The following is a 17,924-nucleotide window of genomic DNA, read 5'->3' as shown; positions in this document are numbered from 1 at the left end:
GAGAAGAGTAGAGTAATAAGGAGTCCTCGATGTGGTTAGAACACATCTTCAATTAATCGTAAATGGTTTTGAAAAACTGGCAGTATTATTTTGAATTATATAAATTTCTTTTTGCAATGACCACAGTGGGCATCTGAAAGAAACCACGATATTATATGCATGTATGCTATTTTTCTTGGAACAAGACGAATATACATCTGTTTTCAAAGTTACTCTAGATTACATTTTCAAACATTTATATGGAAACCAGGCAGAAAGTTAATGGACAATTGTCTCTACGTCAGCTGCAGGTCAAAGCGATCTATCACTTCTCCAGTTATTTCTGCCCTTTCATTCCTCCTTACACGTATACCCAAACATCCCCATTCCAATTACACATTATTTTCCAGGCAAAATACGAAAGCAAAGGGGCACCAGCTCACACCTCAGTTCCATTACCCTGTATTTGTTACTCCTGTTTCTGTGATGTTACTGATTGGTTGATAGCAGACGGTGGTCTTCTAACTCCATGATTGCTTCCTATCATTTCTCTTCCTACACCCAAATCACCCACCTGCCAGGTTCTCATCCAGTAATGCCAAGTCTCAAACATTTTCAGCCTCACATTCTACATCTCCTAGCTTGAAGTACAGTGGCACCACAACCAATGCTGCTGGACCACCAGACTAGCCTGAGATGCCAGGTGGGGTCAAGAGGTTGTTTGTTTAGAAACCACAAGTTTCCAGGTGGAGAAAGCTAATGAAACCCTGAACTTCTGATTTTTTTCTTTTTTTCCCTCTAGAAAATAGTGTGAGCTTCCTGTGGAGAAGCATCGTACAAAACTGCTCCAAGCACTTAGAGCAACAGCAAAGAAATCTGTATGAGATGTTTCATTTGCTGAAACATGTAAAGCAAAGGAGGAAAGAAGTACACATAGCAGTGTATGTACTTTTATTTTAGTAATTTTTGTTTTGTTAATGCTCTCTCAGTAAGTTTCAAACATTAGCATCTTATTGTTGATCTTACCTGAAGTAATGCAATAAAAAGAAAAAATGCATTAGCAGCTCTTCTGAACTGGGAATAAAGGAACCTTGGCAGGAATGTGATTATGTTGTACTTTGCAGTGCTAAAAGACAAAGAGAAAACCAAGTACTATTATAATAGTAAGAAAAAATTTCAAATGTATTCCTTTCCTCTCAGTTATACAAGCTTTCAAATACAACAGGACCTTTTGTGATTTCCGTGTGAGCAAACAGATTCATTTTTGACTAAAAAAGAAATCTGAAGACTTCCACAGACACTTCCACACACTTCTATGATCTAGCTAACCAAGGAAAGCACCCATCACCCACGAAAAATGTGAGTTTTATTTTTGAGGTAAGAAATTTCCTTGTCACCTCTGCATGCTTTGTGGACAGCAGTCAAGCTCTGCTGTGACTCAGTTATAGGCAACAAGGAGAGGGAAAAAATGAAGAGAAAGAGACAAGTGGTTGCACTGAGGAAGCAGGTAATACAAGACTTAAGCTCACACCTCTGACACCTCAGAACAGTACCTTACCCAGCAATCTATGGCAGACATTTGGTGAGCAATTCTGCACCATGACTCAAGAGCAGACAAAATTCTTGAGCAAGAATTATCAGTCAAGCCAGCATAATGAGAAGGGTGCTAAATCAAAACTGAGGAGCTGTGCGGCTTCTGTGCTGCATATGAATTTTCATGATCTAATGCATCTTGAAGACTAAAAAAAAATTTAATAGGATCAACTGTATTTAAATGATGCAATATATTTGAAAAAGTAATAAAAATTATAATATTCATTAAATATAAAAACCTATACCTCTCACTGAACTGAAAGTTTACCTCTTTTAAAAACTGAAAATATTGGATATCATGTGTAGTTTTGAAGGCTGGAAGAGCAGAATATAGCTTATCCTAGTGTAACTATCTTGGTTAATCCAACAACACAAAATGTTTGAACACCCATCTTTTCATCCGCCTTACACTCATTTAAGAGCAGACTGCTACCATCCTGAAACAATAACAATTAAAACAATGATACCAAAAAATGACAGACAAGACTAGTAGGAATATTTTCGACTCCTTTTAAAGTTAATAATATTTACTTTTACTTTGCATAAAATACTCAGTTTAAAGGTGGAATTGATGTATCATATACAGAGCTAAACACTGTCAAGAAACAAAGAAAAAGGCAGAAAAGTGACTTGGTCAAGAGTGACTCAATCAAGATAAGTCACACAAACAAAAAGCTTAATAAAGTATCTCAAGTCCATGACAAAAAACCACCACATTATTCTTAATGTCTACAAAATTTCTGCATTTATCAAATGTACCTTCTGAAAACACACCTGCCTGAGACAGGAATATCTTTGCCATTCAATTACTTTGAATTTTAACAACAGAACTGAAGGACATTATCAGATCTAGATATATGTTACTTATGAGCATTCAGTATGTTTCCTAAAATTAGATTAAAAATTAAAAAAAAAAAAAAAAAAAAAAAAGAAAATAATCAGCGGAGTCCTAAAGACCAAACTGGAAATTCAAAACTAGCTTTGTAAGCAGCAACAGCATCTTTGTAGTAGACTGACCGAAAAAAGGCAGAGTTTCCAAAGCACAGAATGACATGTTCAAGCAAAGCACACCTACACTGCCATCCAGCTACCAGAAATATGTTTGAAAATCAAAGATAAACTGATCTTCAACAAATCCATACCCTAGGGATATGCCAAAGGTGCAGCTGTAAAGGTCCCATGCAGACCTTTCCCCACTCAGTTCATAACAATTCTGAAGATCAGGTTTGTATATTAAACAGATTGGATGTTCTAGTCATTGCACTTCGTTCCTCCCTCCAGAGTCAGCGACTGCTACTAGTGGCTGGAGGAAATGGCAGAGGTGGAATAAACAGGATCTTTTCTTAAATTTTGCTAAGCAGTATGCAACATTCTGAAAAAAAAAAAGGTATTAACAAATACACGAGTTAATACCTGACATGGTTATTGCAGAATTTGGTTAACTGGGGCTGATTGATGAATATAGTTCTCAGTTCTTCTTGATCAGCTAGAGAAGTTTTCTCTGAAACATCATCTGTCTTCTCATAGCCTGTGAACACGGAAGGATTTTTAATACAGATAGATAGATGGACAGAAACACATACACACACAAGACTCAAAGCACTTCACCACAACAAAAATACATCTATTGTGAACGTGAACTCTATCTGTTTCTTACAATAAAAGCGATGTTAATTAAAAAAATAAAGTTTTAGCCACTTAAACTAAATATGTGATTAAGAAAGGAAGGTAAAAGGTATGTAGTCAAGAAGCTTTGTAAAGCTATGATAATGAACAATAACTGTAAAATCTGATCAATTAATGAGTACCCTCAAATAGCTTGTGCCCCTTCATGGCAATATGAAATTAACTATGCTCTGTTGATGCATTTCAATCCAGAAGGGAGCATACAAAATAATAACAATAAAAATAAATCTTTCCCCTCTCTCAGCTGAGTGATCTTGCAGTACTGGGGCAAGCAAGTATTTAAAAAGGCGGACGTTAAAAGAAATACACAAATAGTAACATAAGGGAAGAGTAAGAAGTTTAGGACTAAAATGTTTTTAGTTACTGGTATCACTGGTAATCTGACAAGTATGCAATATAAACTCAGAAAATCTTCATATTGTATACAGATCATTCAGCATATTAGTTTCTAGTTTTGCATGTAATTTTTTTCTGCATTGTTTGTTGCTGAATTTAAAGGAAATTAAAGGAAAATCAAATATATAAAGGGACATTCACTATAGGTTTTACACAACTCATTCCATACTTGATCTATTTTCTTGCTTTGTCTGCCCTATATACACATAACACACTTTCCTCTTCATGCTTCTTTTAAACTAAATTGTTACACAACTATAGTGGTGTAACAATTAAGAGTTTGCATAAGAATAGAGGTAAATTTCCTACAAAAACCTTGCAAAAGTTTAACCATTAATCTCAATGTTAGAAAAACGGTTCCCTAAGAGGATGTCTGAACAATGAAATTGAATACAAAAAGTATGTGTCTAGTATAGCTATCAAACCAAAATGACTCACTAATTCTATTTATTTGCATAAATCACCTGTTCTGAGAAATACTCTTAGAAACTTCTTTGTCACAACTAAAGCTAAAACGCAGAAAACCAATGCAACCTACCCTACAGTTTGATCAACTGTACTCTTCCAGTCCTCAGCAACCTCCCCAGACCACCACGAGCTTTCAAAGACAACTCAGAGTGGCCTGACAGTGAGATCGGCACTCATGGATACAGCCCAGTAGAGCCCACAACCTTCTGTATTTCCCATTTGTGATCCCTGACCTGATCCTCCCCCACCTAGGTAAGTCCTTCTTGCTGCAGACTTTCCCACCAGTAACATGAACCTACGGTTCCTGATATTACTACACAGGAAATCCTCACTACTACATTTGCCCACGGGAATTTATTTCCTTCCTTCCGGTTCCCCAAAGGAATGGCACACATCTGACACGTTTCCAGTCCCGTCTCAAGAATACGCTTCAGAGGACGAGCAGCCAGCCTAACAGACTTGCCCCCCCCCAAACAGGTGCCCACACACTACTTTTTGACTTAAGGAACTACACAAAAGCACTTGGCAGGCTGAGCCAGACATTTCCTATTCCTGTCATTACCCACCCTTAGAAAGGCACCTCCTATGCGTGACCTCCAGCACGCGACTCCAGGAGCACACACAGGTGTAACACCACTGGACACAGGCACATCTCTGCGAATGTGAGGTTGTCAGTCATCACAGTGGCACAGCCAGTCACACCAAGTCTGAATCCGTCACATGGTGAGTGCACCTTCATCCCAGGTACACAACACCTTCCAGTTGCTTGATGAAGGAACGAACGCATAAAATAGCTTCTGGGAGAGCTTTGATGGAAGAGTTGGAAACTATTCTCTCAGTACCAACCTAGCCCGAGTAACTTCAGGAAATAAGGGAAGAGTTTACACATTCTTACAATATACTACTACGATTTTGCAGCATTAGTTTTAAAGCTTCTGGAAGTATAAACCTTGAGTACAAACAGTGACAGAGTTAAAGCAAATGTTAACAGGCATTAAACATTATATATTACCTGTTTGTTGAAAAGACAAAGGAACTATAGACATTTATTTTCATATGTTAGTATTTAGGTGTTTATTTGTTCTTCTTAAAACAACAGGTCAGCAACAAGGTGCTTAGAAGCTTCATAAACATTTACTGCCTTCCTTTCCACTACCTTGAATTCACGTTCTTCAGTCCTTACTTAAAAAGGAAGCTTTGGAATAAGTTCTGAGCCTCACATGCAGCCCTTTGTAGCCCACAGCTTCAGCAAAAGGTGTGTTAGACTACCTTCAAAGCTTTAAAGGTCACACATCTCTCTCACTTCTTTGCCTAAACTTTGAAATACATCCACTGGAGTACGGACTACACTCCCACACAAAACTCAGTATCAAGAAGTTACAATTTTTCTTCCTCGTTTGTGTCTGTATGTGTATACACATATAAAAACTCTAAGAATTCATATGACTGAAATTATTATGTTGACTAGGATGGCAAACATGCTTAATTTAAGTGACTGAAATGTCTTCCAAGCAGAAGAGACACAGAACTCTTTTTGAAACACTCTACTTTCAGATGTGATTATCAGAAAGAGTGTAGAGAGAAAACAGAAGTGTTGAAATTTTAATTCAGCATTTGATAAAGAGCTGCTACATCCCATCCCACCCTCCCACAATGCCATTTCTTTACAATATACCACTCTTGGGAATAGTATCACTATGTCTTGCTTCCACTACCTATCGAAAATCTTCTGTCAAGAGTCAGCACGCCCAGGTTTCAGTTACTCTGCTGTGCGTTTATCCCGGTTAGTAACAGATGCCTTACGCCTGGTCAGAAATCGGACACGCTCTTCTTGCTGTGAAGCTGCTCATTTTCAGAAGTGCCTGAGGTCAAAGAAAATTCTTTGCTGCACAGCTGTACAGCAAACAAAGCCTCAGGCACTGTTTCTGGGCTCTCTGCATGCCAAACATCTTTAGGGACATCCTATCACCCTAGCCTGCATGGTAGGCAGACCTAGCCTAGAACTCTTTTTTTTTTTCCTGAAGCCTAAACATTATGTTATGTAGGTGAAGTTTCCCACTAGTTTCACGAGACGTAAGGCCAAGTATTTAATAGCTACCACCTTGAGTGTGAATGGAAGTTTCTCTACATGATGCCTCCACTAGAATTACAATTAAAAATCTATTGCATTCCCAGGGTTTGTTTGTATTCTGCATCTTCAGAAAACCAGCACAAAGCATTTCCAATTTCTGCTGTCTCACCCACATTCATCTAGTATAAACAGATTAAGTCACCAAAAGCTTTCCTTAATTACAGTAATTTATTCAAATATGACCTGCAAGGAAATCTTCAGGATGTTTTATTTACAGTAGGTGAATAAAGAATATGACAACAAGTTGTTAGTACACAAATGGCCCAAAATAACGTCAGGCATTAAAATTAAAAAGGAAGGATATTACACACCATGGTAGTACATACATTAAATTGAAATGCCTACCAATCTACAGTCAAGGTGACAGGAACCAAGTCCACAGATTTGTTCCACGATTACAATGCTTCGTTCAATCTGGCACCTTATGGGAAATCACGTCTGAGACATGCATTATTTAAATTACTCACTTTCAAATACGAAGTAGGACATGTATCAAAGTACAGTCACAAACTCGAGTCTAACTGCATTATATCACACCCAGACTTTTAAGAGCTACATTTCCATGAAATTTTAAAAAACAAATCTACAGGCTAGAGCTCAACTGCTGAGTGCTCTTCAGTGCAGCAGGTTACACGAAAGCTGACCACTTTGCAAAAAGGAAGCTACTAAGCGGTGTATTTCTTCCTCAAGGAGAGCGAGAATCCACTGGCATCAAACCAATCTGTATGAACTCGGCCTACTAATGAAATAAACAGATGCCTTTCTCAAAAATGTTGCATACAAGTAATCACGAGAACAAGTGAAAGGACATCCATGCTTGAGAATGGAAGGAAAATTTCACCAGATCACCTCTTGGTGAAAGTAGCTACATTTTTAGTGAAAGGGGTGTAAACAGATGCATTTAACACACAGTAAGAAAAAAAATAAATAAGTTGTCTACCATTCTGTAATCCATTAGAAAGTTCCAAGAACACTGACCCAAATATTCAGAAAGTTGACAGTTAAAAAAATAGAAAATCCTGAAGCACAGAATCCAGACAGGAAAGATAAAAACCACAACGCATGCAGAGTCAATAGCAAAGCATCAGCTGTTACATATATCTGATTATGCAAAAAATACTGTGAAGTTTATGAGTAAGAACATACGATGAAGCAATCGCTTTAACCTCCTTTTGAAAAAGGACATAATTATTGCTGTGCTACAGATGTTTAACTGGAGCCCACCTGACTCGTTTCTTGTCTGTTCATCACACCAAGTGAACAGAAAAGCATTGTTCCAGGGCTTAACATTAAAAGTAGCATCACTCCATATTGGCTCTTATCTAAGGTAACAACAAATCCTAAAGTACCACTCAGCAATCATTTTGAAGGCTTCTAGCCAGCAGGAGTAAAACTGCAATTATCACACTTCAGTTAGGAACCATGGTGCTGCTCTAAGCAAGACCTGTCATTTGGAAAGAATAAATACGTTGCGAGACCCCTCTTCCTCTTTTGCAGCCTGTAGTACTGCCGGTATTTAACCAGAGCTGAATTATCATACAGATTCTATGGCATACATTCTTACCTGTCCCACTGCCAGAAAAGCATCTGGCCTGAAAAAAGTTGCAAGTCAGCACTTTAAAAAGAATAATTGGAAAATATGGAAGAATTGGAACAAGTCACACTACTCTGACAATTTATTACGCAGAACTGGCAAGTTTGAAAGATAATTTCCACTTAATATTCAGAATCATGTCTGATAGTATATATATATATATATATATATATATATATATATTATTTATGCCCTTATAGGGACAAAACAAAAATAACCAATGAAACAACAACAAAAAAAAGCCAAGCAACCGACTTGAACTTTCTCCAATAAGAGAACCCATTAAAGACAATGTTTTGCTTCCAAGAAGAAAAATCCAGAAGAGGCAACTATGTTCCCTCACACAGTATTTGCAGGGACTCTTTCTAAACCAGTTTTGATAATGACTTTACTAAATCAATAGATAAAACAACAATAATAAGTTCTAAACTGTAAACACTGTACAAAAAATTTTCATATTTCCAAATTTTCCTTTATATACATGAAGAAATAGATGACTGTAAATGGAGATAGACTGTACCATGGAAAGAAAGGGGAGGAAAAAAAAAAACACCCTCACTCAAATCACCAAAAGGATTTTAATACACTTCTCTTAATCATTAAAAACTTTTATTTTATTCTCAAAGTACGGCATTCAAAAGCTTTGAAAGCTGGTTCTGTAGCCAAGAAACTCTTTGTCTAGCAAGTCTGCTAGCTCACGTTCCTGAAGAATACAGCACAGTTCAAAGATGGTATCACTATGAGAAAGAGTGTGCCTTCAGAGCTATTAGTCCTAATGCCCCAATAAAACTTTGATAACACAACTGGCACTGAGAAGCTGTCCTCTGTACCTCTGAGGAGTCAAAGTACAGGAGGGGGATTGCAATCAGCTGCTCTAACCTGCCGGCACCGCTGAGGCTGCCAAGCCTGCACTATCACTAGACACAATTTTTCCAGTTGTGAAGCACTGGGAATCTCAACATGGTCTGCAAAACAAACTTGTTAGGAAAAAGAACAGGCTCAAGTGACAACAATGAGCACTACATCTAGTAAAATGCTATACATTCCAACAGTCCAGTAGTAGAAATGCTTAAGAATATATTAGGAACTACAAAAACTGAAAGTCTTCTGAAAATAATCTGATGATTACTATAGAATTTCAGAATAATCACCCTCTTATGAAAGTTGTCACATCTTGCACAAGTTCAGCTTCACCTAGCTTTCATACAGGCATTTGCCTCCACCAGTATGAAGAATTTGTTATTAATGTTGTTGGCAGACAGCACAACGGCAACTCAGATTTCTCTACAACCTAATATAGTTCTCTGAACTCCAGCAATACTTGAAGGAAAGCATTAATGCTTCTACTTTCAGACGATTAGAGAACCCTAATAAGAACTGTCAACCCCAATTCCACTCTCCCAGAATACATCAAAAGAAAAAAAAAATAGCTTTGAATAATTACATTTCCTATTATTTAATAGATGCATATATTAGAATCTATTATATATATAATCTATATATAGCTACTATCTAGTAGCTATAAATAGTTAAAACAAGCATAGTTAATTACTGTATTAACTAACTCTGTATGTCGGCTACACTACTCAAAGATTTCCCCATGGGTTTTACAACTGCAGAATACATGACGTGAATGCTATTTCTATAGCACCAAACATTTGAAGCCCAGGACAGATTCTGAATTAAGGTTACCAGTGATGGAAACACATTGTAGAGATTTCCTAAATCAGTTTAGGAGGGCTTCCATGCCTTGAGCAAGACTTCTTTGGTAAAAACACCAGTTGTGTAGAACTGCAGGTGTTTCCTAAGGTGAACTGCAAGTGTTCTTTACAACAGGGATAATAGGCAAAAATCTATTAAAAATGATTATAGGCACGCCTGGTTATCTTTTATCAGCCCCGAAGAGCACAAGATCCTGCAGAGGTTTGGGAGAACACTGCCAAAACAGTAGCTGCTTTTTAACCAAATTCCTTCCTCGATGCAGGTAACGTGTTGTCTTACAGATGTTAACTCACCTACAATTTTTATTTTGTAATAATTTACAGACTGTAGTATTACATCCTCTGTGACTGTCAACCAATTCTTGGGAATGATACATGTTTGCATCGTTCTGACAGGTCTTGGTTTATTCTATCTGAGCACGTCAGCCGATTTTCTCTAATAACAGTATTACTATCTCTTTATGTCAGAGAGAGCTTAGTTCTGAGATGATGTCAAGGCAGTCCAGACTGATAAGGTAACTCATGATCCATGGAAAAGGTCTCTGAGGCAGAAATTAGCTGCTGCAGTGCCAGGAGAGAAAAATGAGGTTTTAACCCCATACAACACAGAAATTCGAGAACAAAGAAGGTAATATTAGGTTTTCTATCAGATCCCCTCCTGTCTCATGCTACTCTAAGGAATGGCCCAGGCTATTACAACACTTATGAAAACTGCTCTTTGTGATCTCAGTATTAACAGTGGCTTCCAAAGAACGTACAGTGACCTTGCCATTAACAAAGAGCTTCCTACTCTACACCATAGATAAGACTTCGGTGGAGGTCCCAGAAGGCTGCGTTATCATCACTTTGCACAGTGCTTATCTAAGAGACTCCTATCATGGCCAGAGACATGGTTTTACAGATACTTTATGTCACTTTCAAGTGCTATGGATATCACTCACATTGCAGAACTCTCAAGCCTCTTAGAAAATTGTAATATTTACTTATGAAGCACTGTTTAGAACCACAAGCCACACAGTCCACGTAAAATAAATTTGGAAGCTATTTATCCCAAAAAGGAAAAAAAAAAAGTAAAAGACTCATTGACATTGATTCCACTGTGAATGAACTGAATGGAAATGAAACTAACTAGGAAGGTTCACATTAACCTATGATTGGAGACACAGTAACACTTTTAAAATGACTTCTCTTTGAGTAATGGTATGGATAGTACAGCATGATACAATGTAGCAACTCTATTGTTATGATGAAAGCTATCACATCATTTCCCAAAAGTTGTATTTCTTAAAAGAAATTTCATACCTATTTTCAGTCCTAGCAAAGGTGTTTTGGAGAAACCTATTAATCCCTGTATTCAGCTGTTCTACAGTCATCCAACCTTGAACACTGTTCACATAAACTAGATTTTTTTTTCTCTTTTCACTACATCTGCACTTCTTAGAAAGACATTCACTTTTAGGGAACATCACATTTGTTCATTTACTAATCCTCAAGATTCCTGTAAGTTATATGGTTTTAAAAAAGCACAAATAAATTGGGAAAATTGATGCTAAGCTTTCAGTGAAAACCAACTGACTTGAAAAGAACGACTGGAAAAGAACTGAAATTAAGCAGTGAGCATTTGGACCTCTAGCCAGTGCCATTATACGCCTCTGCTAATGACTGTGGGTACTGCATCACAGCTACTCTGGCCGTAAGCACATTTCAAAAGCATCCCTGGAAGTATGCATCTTTTTTATTGCTTTTCAGAAAGATGTATTCCTCCACTTTCTTGGCCAGCTAACCTTGCCTAGGAAGTAAAAGGTAGCGCCAGATATCTTCCAAACCTACTTTTGGGGGAGAAAGGCACATAAGATGGTATAAACAGTAAAGAAGGTCAAGATAACATCTTATTTCCATTTTTTTTTCTTCACACTCTTGCTAGCATGGGGAAAAAAAATCGAATATATATATATATATATATAAAAGTAATCTGTTTGGAAGAAGGAAGAAAGATACAGGGAGAAAGTTTTTACTTCCCTACATGACCAAACAAAGACAAAGGATATTCTACGCAGCGTAATGGCCTGATTTAAGTGCAAAACCTTTAACATAGTCAAAGGGATAAAACCTGCATGCCCACCTCACCAAGTGCATGTCATTACGGTGACACGACTGTCATTATGTACAGCAGCAGAACATAAGCTATCCCAATGCGCTGCTGCGTTCGTATTTGTGATTTCACGCTTTATTTCTGCATGCAATAATCGCTATATTGTAATAATTCACTGCAGCAATTCTCTCTGTAAGGCAATTATGGACACGCCGCTGCTGTCTGAAGGCTTAAACCCCGACCCTCAGCGGGGCATTACAGACACCGGCACAGCCCGATCCCTTCAGGTAGGGTCTCCCCGTGCTAGGATCGCCGGCGGAGGACAATGACAAGCCGACAAGACGGAAAAAAGCGGCAGCACCCGGCCGCCACCGCAGAGGCCCGGCGGGAGCCCCCCCCTCACAAACACCCCCCTCCCCCCCCCAGACGCCCCCCCTCAGCTCGGCTCCCCGCGGCGCCGCGGTGTCGGCCCGGCCGAGAGGCGGCTGCCGGGCGGCGCTTACCCTCGGCGCGGGAGCGGATCTCCGACACCGTTTTCTGCACCGCCGGCATGGCCGCGGGGCGGTGGCGCCCGTGTGGTGATGGTGGCGGTGGTGGTGAGGCGGCCGCCCTGCACCTGCTGCTCTGCGATCGCGGCGGGAGCCGGGCCGGGGGCGGCGGCGGGGGCTCCCCTCAGAGCGGCGGCGGGATCCTCACGCCTCAGGCGCCGCCGCTCCCAACCGACCGCCGCGGCGCCAGCGCTCCTCGCTCGGCCCCTCCGGAGCCTACCAACTCCGCCCCGTTGCCCCCCCTTCCTTCACACCGCCTCCTCGCTGCGCCGTCTGCCCGCCGCCATCTCACGCCCCCCACCCGCCGGCTCAGCCTCAGCGAGCAGCGGGCGAACGAGCGGCGTGAGGGACCCGCTTCTGCAGCGAGAGGAGGGTTTCTGAAATCGTCCCCTCCCCGTGACGGGAGGGGAATGGAACGTGCCAAGCTTTGGGCCGGTGCCCGGCGCTAGGAGAACTGGGCGGGCGGGGGATGGCCGCCCCCGTCCCTGTCACCGCCTCCGGCCCCGTCCCTGTCACAGTGCCGCCGGGGGGCTCAGCGGGTAGCAGTGGGCGCAGGGCGGGCTGCAGAGCTCTGGTCAGGCTGCGGAGGGAGGGCTGGTGCTGCCCTGCTCCACGGGAGACTTCCAAACTGTCGCCCAGCTTTTTATTTTCAGCCCCGTAATTCCCAGTGTCGCAGTCTGCCAGCCCTGAGCCGCTGTGACTCCGAGCTGCCCTGCCGTGGGGGCTGGTGGAAAGGAGATCCCAGCTGCAGGTGCCTCGGGCTGAGGCAGCAGTGGTGGTTTTACTTTGAGGCTGTTGACGTGACGTTTGTTTTGTGCAGCTGCAACAGGCCGAGGAACGTGGCCCTGGCGTGTTGTGCCTGCGTCTTGGTAAAAACAGCCACCCTCGCTGTGGGAAGATGGAGAAGAAAACAGGAAAGGGGGTAGTATTTGGAGCTGCAGGTCTTCTTGGCGTGTTTGTGGTTTGCATCCATTGCAGTCTGCCAAAAAGAACAGTCCTGCATAGAGGAAGATGGAAGTTATGAAATAGAATAACGCTACCGTTGGCCTAGGGGTCTTGAGGGGTTTTGAGCCTGACGCAACCCCTAAAGGTCAACACTATGTCCTCCGAAAAGTAGGTAATACAGCCAGATTGCAGAGGTGGGATTTCTGCATTTTCACAGAGCGTACACATATGCTATGAAAAGATACATGTAGTCTTTCTTAACAACAACAAAGTCTTTTGTTTGATAAAGTTGGTAAATATCTCTGTAAATCGATTAAGCAGGTAGCGCTTCAAGGAGAAAAGTGAACCAAGAAATTGTTTTTATTAAACGCCTAGCTCAGATACAAGGGAAGGGGAATATTTTGCTTCACAGAAAACTGCACTGGGAAATAAATGCAGCTCTTTTTCAAAAGGCCAGCAAACCTGCTGGAGGCTCCTCTTTACAAGATAATGCTCTTCTGCATCACCCTCTGCAGGAATCTATGTGTGTGTGTTTTGCTGAACAAAGAACAAAGACTGTAGAAATATTTCTATTTGTGCTTTATTACTGGAAAAACAAAATACATGAAGAGAACATGCTCATCCAGTTTGAAGAAATACTTCCTATAGGTCGTATTTACAGCCATGGATAGAGGCTTGGCCAAGCAAGTTTCTTTCTGTAAGAAGAAACAGCATTTAGTTTTCTGTTGAAATTCCATAGGAACCTGACTGAATTGGTCATCTAGGAGTCTCAACATATATATAACGCCCCCAGCATAAATAGGGCCTGACAATGGACATTGTGTGTTGGTTTTTTGTATGTTTGTTTTGCAGTTCATAACATACGTCATTGTTAAAAGGCTGCAAGCAGACGGAAACTAACTATAAATTCATATACATGCCAGTGAACGTGTGATTTTTCCTCAAAATTACTGTAGTGCTGGTGATAAATAAGATTGTCAGATTGTCAGTTAAATCCACTTTTAAATCCAATTTTATGTCTAAACTTTTTTTTTTTTTTTTTCCTTCTGTAAGACCCCTGGCAAGGAAAGCTTTTACTGATACCTCTGGACAACTGGAAATCTACCCACTTGATTGCATAAGATATTAAAACAATGCTGCCAAGTGCTTGTTCGCATTTGTGAATACAAAGTCTCTATCCACATTGCAAAAAAAGCAGCCCAGCAACAAAATTGGTAGCTTTATTCTTAATATATGTTTTTTTTTTTTTTTTTTTTTTTACTCTGGCTTGTGAATGATCAATGTCCTATAAATAAATATATATATATAAGTCTTTTTTGAATTTATAATAAGAATAATATTTGGAAAAAAGATGAGGAATAAAGTTCTATTAAATTTTTCTATCACTTCAAGAAATTTTCCATTTTTCCAGCTTTTATTCTACAAAGTCTCAACGGTAAGCTAAACTTGTTTAACCATTTAGTTATGCAACGGTCACTTCATCCAAATGTCTCCAAAATGTAGGAAATTCATAACTCCTTTATTTTGTAACAGTCACCATTACTTGCAAGATTACTCTTTTCTTTCTTTCTTTCCTTTGGAAAATGAGGATATGAGCTCCATCCATTCACCTCATCTAGGGTAAATGTATTCTGTGTCACTAAAGCAGTTTCCATCCCCCCACGCCACCATTCTTGTTTTGATAGAAACAGGTCAGAAAAGGCTTCTGCAGCTTTTTAAGCTGAGAGTATGCTCTATATTTAAGGAATCCACTATTTCTTTCTGGATCATCACTTGCTTGTAATGTGCACGACCGGGATGAAAAAGGAAGCAAGCCAGTCAGCTTTCCAGCTAGGGTGTAAATTAAACAGTATGCTTATACCATACTTTAAAGATTAGATGACACTCTATGTTGAGTTCCATTTTGATTTCAATGTGCATTTTGAAACACATTGAAGTTCTGGTGGAATCGCTAACAATTTATTATTACTTTAATGTAAGACTACCTTTTGGCACAAGAGAAGGCAGAACTTCATTTTTAAAATACAGCAGAAAAGCATACCCATGAAGAACAAGTTGTTTCAGATGGAGAAAAAGCCTTGCAATGACAGCTGAAGTGTTGATCTAGTAAAAGAAATTTGTGACAGATTACAAGTCTATTCATAGGGTGAAAATATATAGTACTTTATAGTTAATAGATTAAACTTAGCTATGATGAGCCAGACTTATCTGACTAATTCATGTTTGATGGCCTTTAAAGGTAAAGACTACTAACCCAACTGAAATCTGTTCTTGCAAACGGTATAAATGTTCTTTTTATTAGGACTTTAAAGATATATGTTTCCATTATTTAAGATAAACCAACCCTACTTAGTAGCAGTGTCCCAGCATAAGAACTATTCCCTTTAAAATTAATGCATGTATAAATGTATAAACATGGAAAATGAGGGCTGTAGGCTTGATGAATATATTTCTAGTAAGGGAAAATGATGTCTGTAGGTTTGAAGTTGTCACAAACTTGACACATATAAAAAATGTAATCCAAAATTTTTTTGTGTAATGCTATTAGTGTATATGAAGTAGTGCAATTTTCCTTCGTGATATACTGTCAAAAAACAGGTGGCCAGTTTTCATACAGTAGTGGAAGTGAATGTTAATACGGTAACTGCTGCTTCTTTTCCAGCATTGTCTAGAAAGAAATTACTTTCCATTGCTGATTTCCATCATGAGTCTTTTTCTGCTTAAAAGATATTACAGCAACTGGAGGCTGTGCAATTGATCTCAAACTCTCATAATATTTTAACTGATATATTTTTAGTTTAATATATAAAATACTGTCATGGTCTGGGAAGTTTTTAATGGAATTTTAGGAATAGGTAAATCAGAAATTTAAAAAGGTACAGGGAAGGAACCATTTTAGCTCAGACCAGCTAACAAATCTTTTCTCTGCCTGAATGTAACATCAAATTTAGAGATATAAATTCTAAAAGACAGAATGTGTTATGTTTCTATGAACTCCTACATAAAGAAAGGCATAATTACTACAGCAAGATTTTTACTCCCAGCTGAGTGAGAGCAAATGTTTTAGAGATCTCCAGCTCATGGACTGCTGTATCAGCTTATCCAAAATGGACTAACATACATTCAGTATGCCAGCAAAGTTATTCAATATAAATATGTACTTACCAATGTCTGACTGCAAGATATAAAGAAGTATTTAGCTGCTATTTGCTGATGTGTTGTTTATATGATGTTTTGTCATTAAGGGTTCTGTACCCCATTAGTCTAGCTTAAAAAGTCACAGGTGGAAACAGACTTGTGGTTTTCATTACAAAGTGTGTTTGACTTGTACAAGTAAATGTAAGTTTATATTGTATGTATCTGTTATCATTGTGAAAGACAAAACTTCTGCTTTCCTGGGGCAAGACATGTTAGTAAAAGAAACCTCAGAATCCTGAAGTGGATATTTAAACGCACAGAACATGCCACAGAACACATCAGATAATTCAGCCTCTGGGGTGATTTGTAGAAGCCTGTGAAGGCATTTCTGTGGGTTACCACCTCAGTTGCTGTATCAGTCGGCTGTTCTGAGTGTGTAAACAAAGCACCAGAAAGCGAAATATAACCAAAGAGAAACAAACCAGACACAAAGACAGCATCAATTTCCTTTGGCTAAATCTCCTTTATACATTGTTAGATTCGCAGTCATAGCACTGGAGGGAAAAGACTTAGGGATACATAATCCCAGAGCATAGACCCAGATTCACATTTGCTTCCAGTAGAAATCTGCAAGGACAAATTCCCTGGTATGCCTCCTATATCCCCTTGTGGTAGCATCGAATGGTCAACATCAGACATGTTAGTTCCCAAAAAGAAATGATCACATCTGCAAGAAGGAACTGTGCGAGGTGGAAGCATCCAAACTATAGATGTCCACAATGGTGCAATGCATGTATGGTCAACTTTTCACCGTTTCATAGCTTGGCCTTGGAAATCAGTGCCAATAATATCAAGTGTGTTGTTAGGAACATTCATTCTGGTAAATGAAAGTGAATGTATCAGTACTTCTTAAAATCTACCCCATTATCCTTTTCTGAGAAGCTGGTAGGCATCATATCTTTGGTGTTTTTTTTTTTTCTTTTTTCTTTTTTTTTTTTTTTAGTTTGAAGGGAGGGGAAGTTATTTCTTATCCTTTCCCAAAATAGGCTTCCCATACTTTGATTTGGACATAATAATAATGGAATAAATATAGGCAGAGAGAGAGGCTATGTGAGAAGAAAACCTTGGAGACCACTGCCGTTACTGACTATTGTCTCCTTTTGATTGTGTTATACGCTTCTATAGTTGTCACCCTGGCTTCCAAATTCTCAAATGTAGAAGCTTTCTTTTACCTTTTAAACTGATTTTAGGGTAACTTTATGATTTAGAAAGATATGCATTTAAGGATTGCATGTTTATTTGTACTACTACCTCTACAGGAGCGTTAACACGTGACACACTTCTGTTGTCTTCGTGAACCTGCCAAGGGAATTGTTTTGTGACCTTACATAAGCATTTGCTGGCTGCTTTCATGGCATTTCTTTGCAATTTGAGCTATTTGCAGCAAAGCTTCTCTCCTGATATTTATCTGGGTAATGCCAGCCCCCCTGCAGTGGGATCCTGACATCACTAATAGTGTTAGTGCTAACAACAGTGATCAGCCTTTCACAGGAGGTGTTCAGCACTATGCAAGAGTGGGTCAAGATGACTGTCATCTTGGACACCATTTCTTACAGGATTGCCAGTACGTAAC

At 39.4% G+C, this 17,924-nt stretch overlaps 1 protein-coding gene across 5 annotated transcripts in view; it reads right to left on the bottom strand.

Moving 5' to 3' along the window:
* ATP8A1 (ATPase phospholipid transporting 8A1) overlaps window positions 1–12,597 on the bottom strand; it is a 102,190-nt gene extending 89,593 nt beyond the window's left edge. Inside the window, exons 1-3 of one of the 5 annotated variants that reach the window (XM_040555387.1) lie at window positions 12,164–12,597; window positions 2,986–3,100; window positions 1,006–1,105 (exon numbers count right to left, since the gene is read on the bottom strand). In XM_040555387.1, coding sequence (XP_040411321.1) covers window positions 1,006–1,105; window positions 2,986–3,100; window positions 12,164–12,212 — 264 coding nt within the window. In that variant the 5' untranslated portion in view covers window positions 12,213–12,597. Of the gene's footprint in view, window positions 1–1,005; window positions 1,106–2,985; window positions 3,101–4,688; window positions 4,799–12,163 lie in introns of those variants that run through there. The other 4 variants (XM_040555384.1, XM_040555385.1, XM_040555383.1 and 1 more) reach the window with 4 other exon arrangements.
* Between the last annotated feature and the right edge of the window lie 5,327 nt (window positions 12,598–17,924).

Source organism: Cygnus olor, chromosome 4 (genome assembly GCF_009769625.2).
Source record: "Cygnus olor isolate bCygOlo1 chromosome 4, bCygOlo1.pri.v2, whole genome shotgun sequence".
In the NCBI taxonomy this organism is placed as follows: Eukaryota; Metazoa; Chordata; class Aves; order Anseriformes; family Anatidae; genus Cygnus; species Cygnus olor.
Note: the sequence above shows the minus strand (reverse complement) of the source record. Positions and strands in the feature narration are given on the sequence as shown.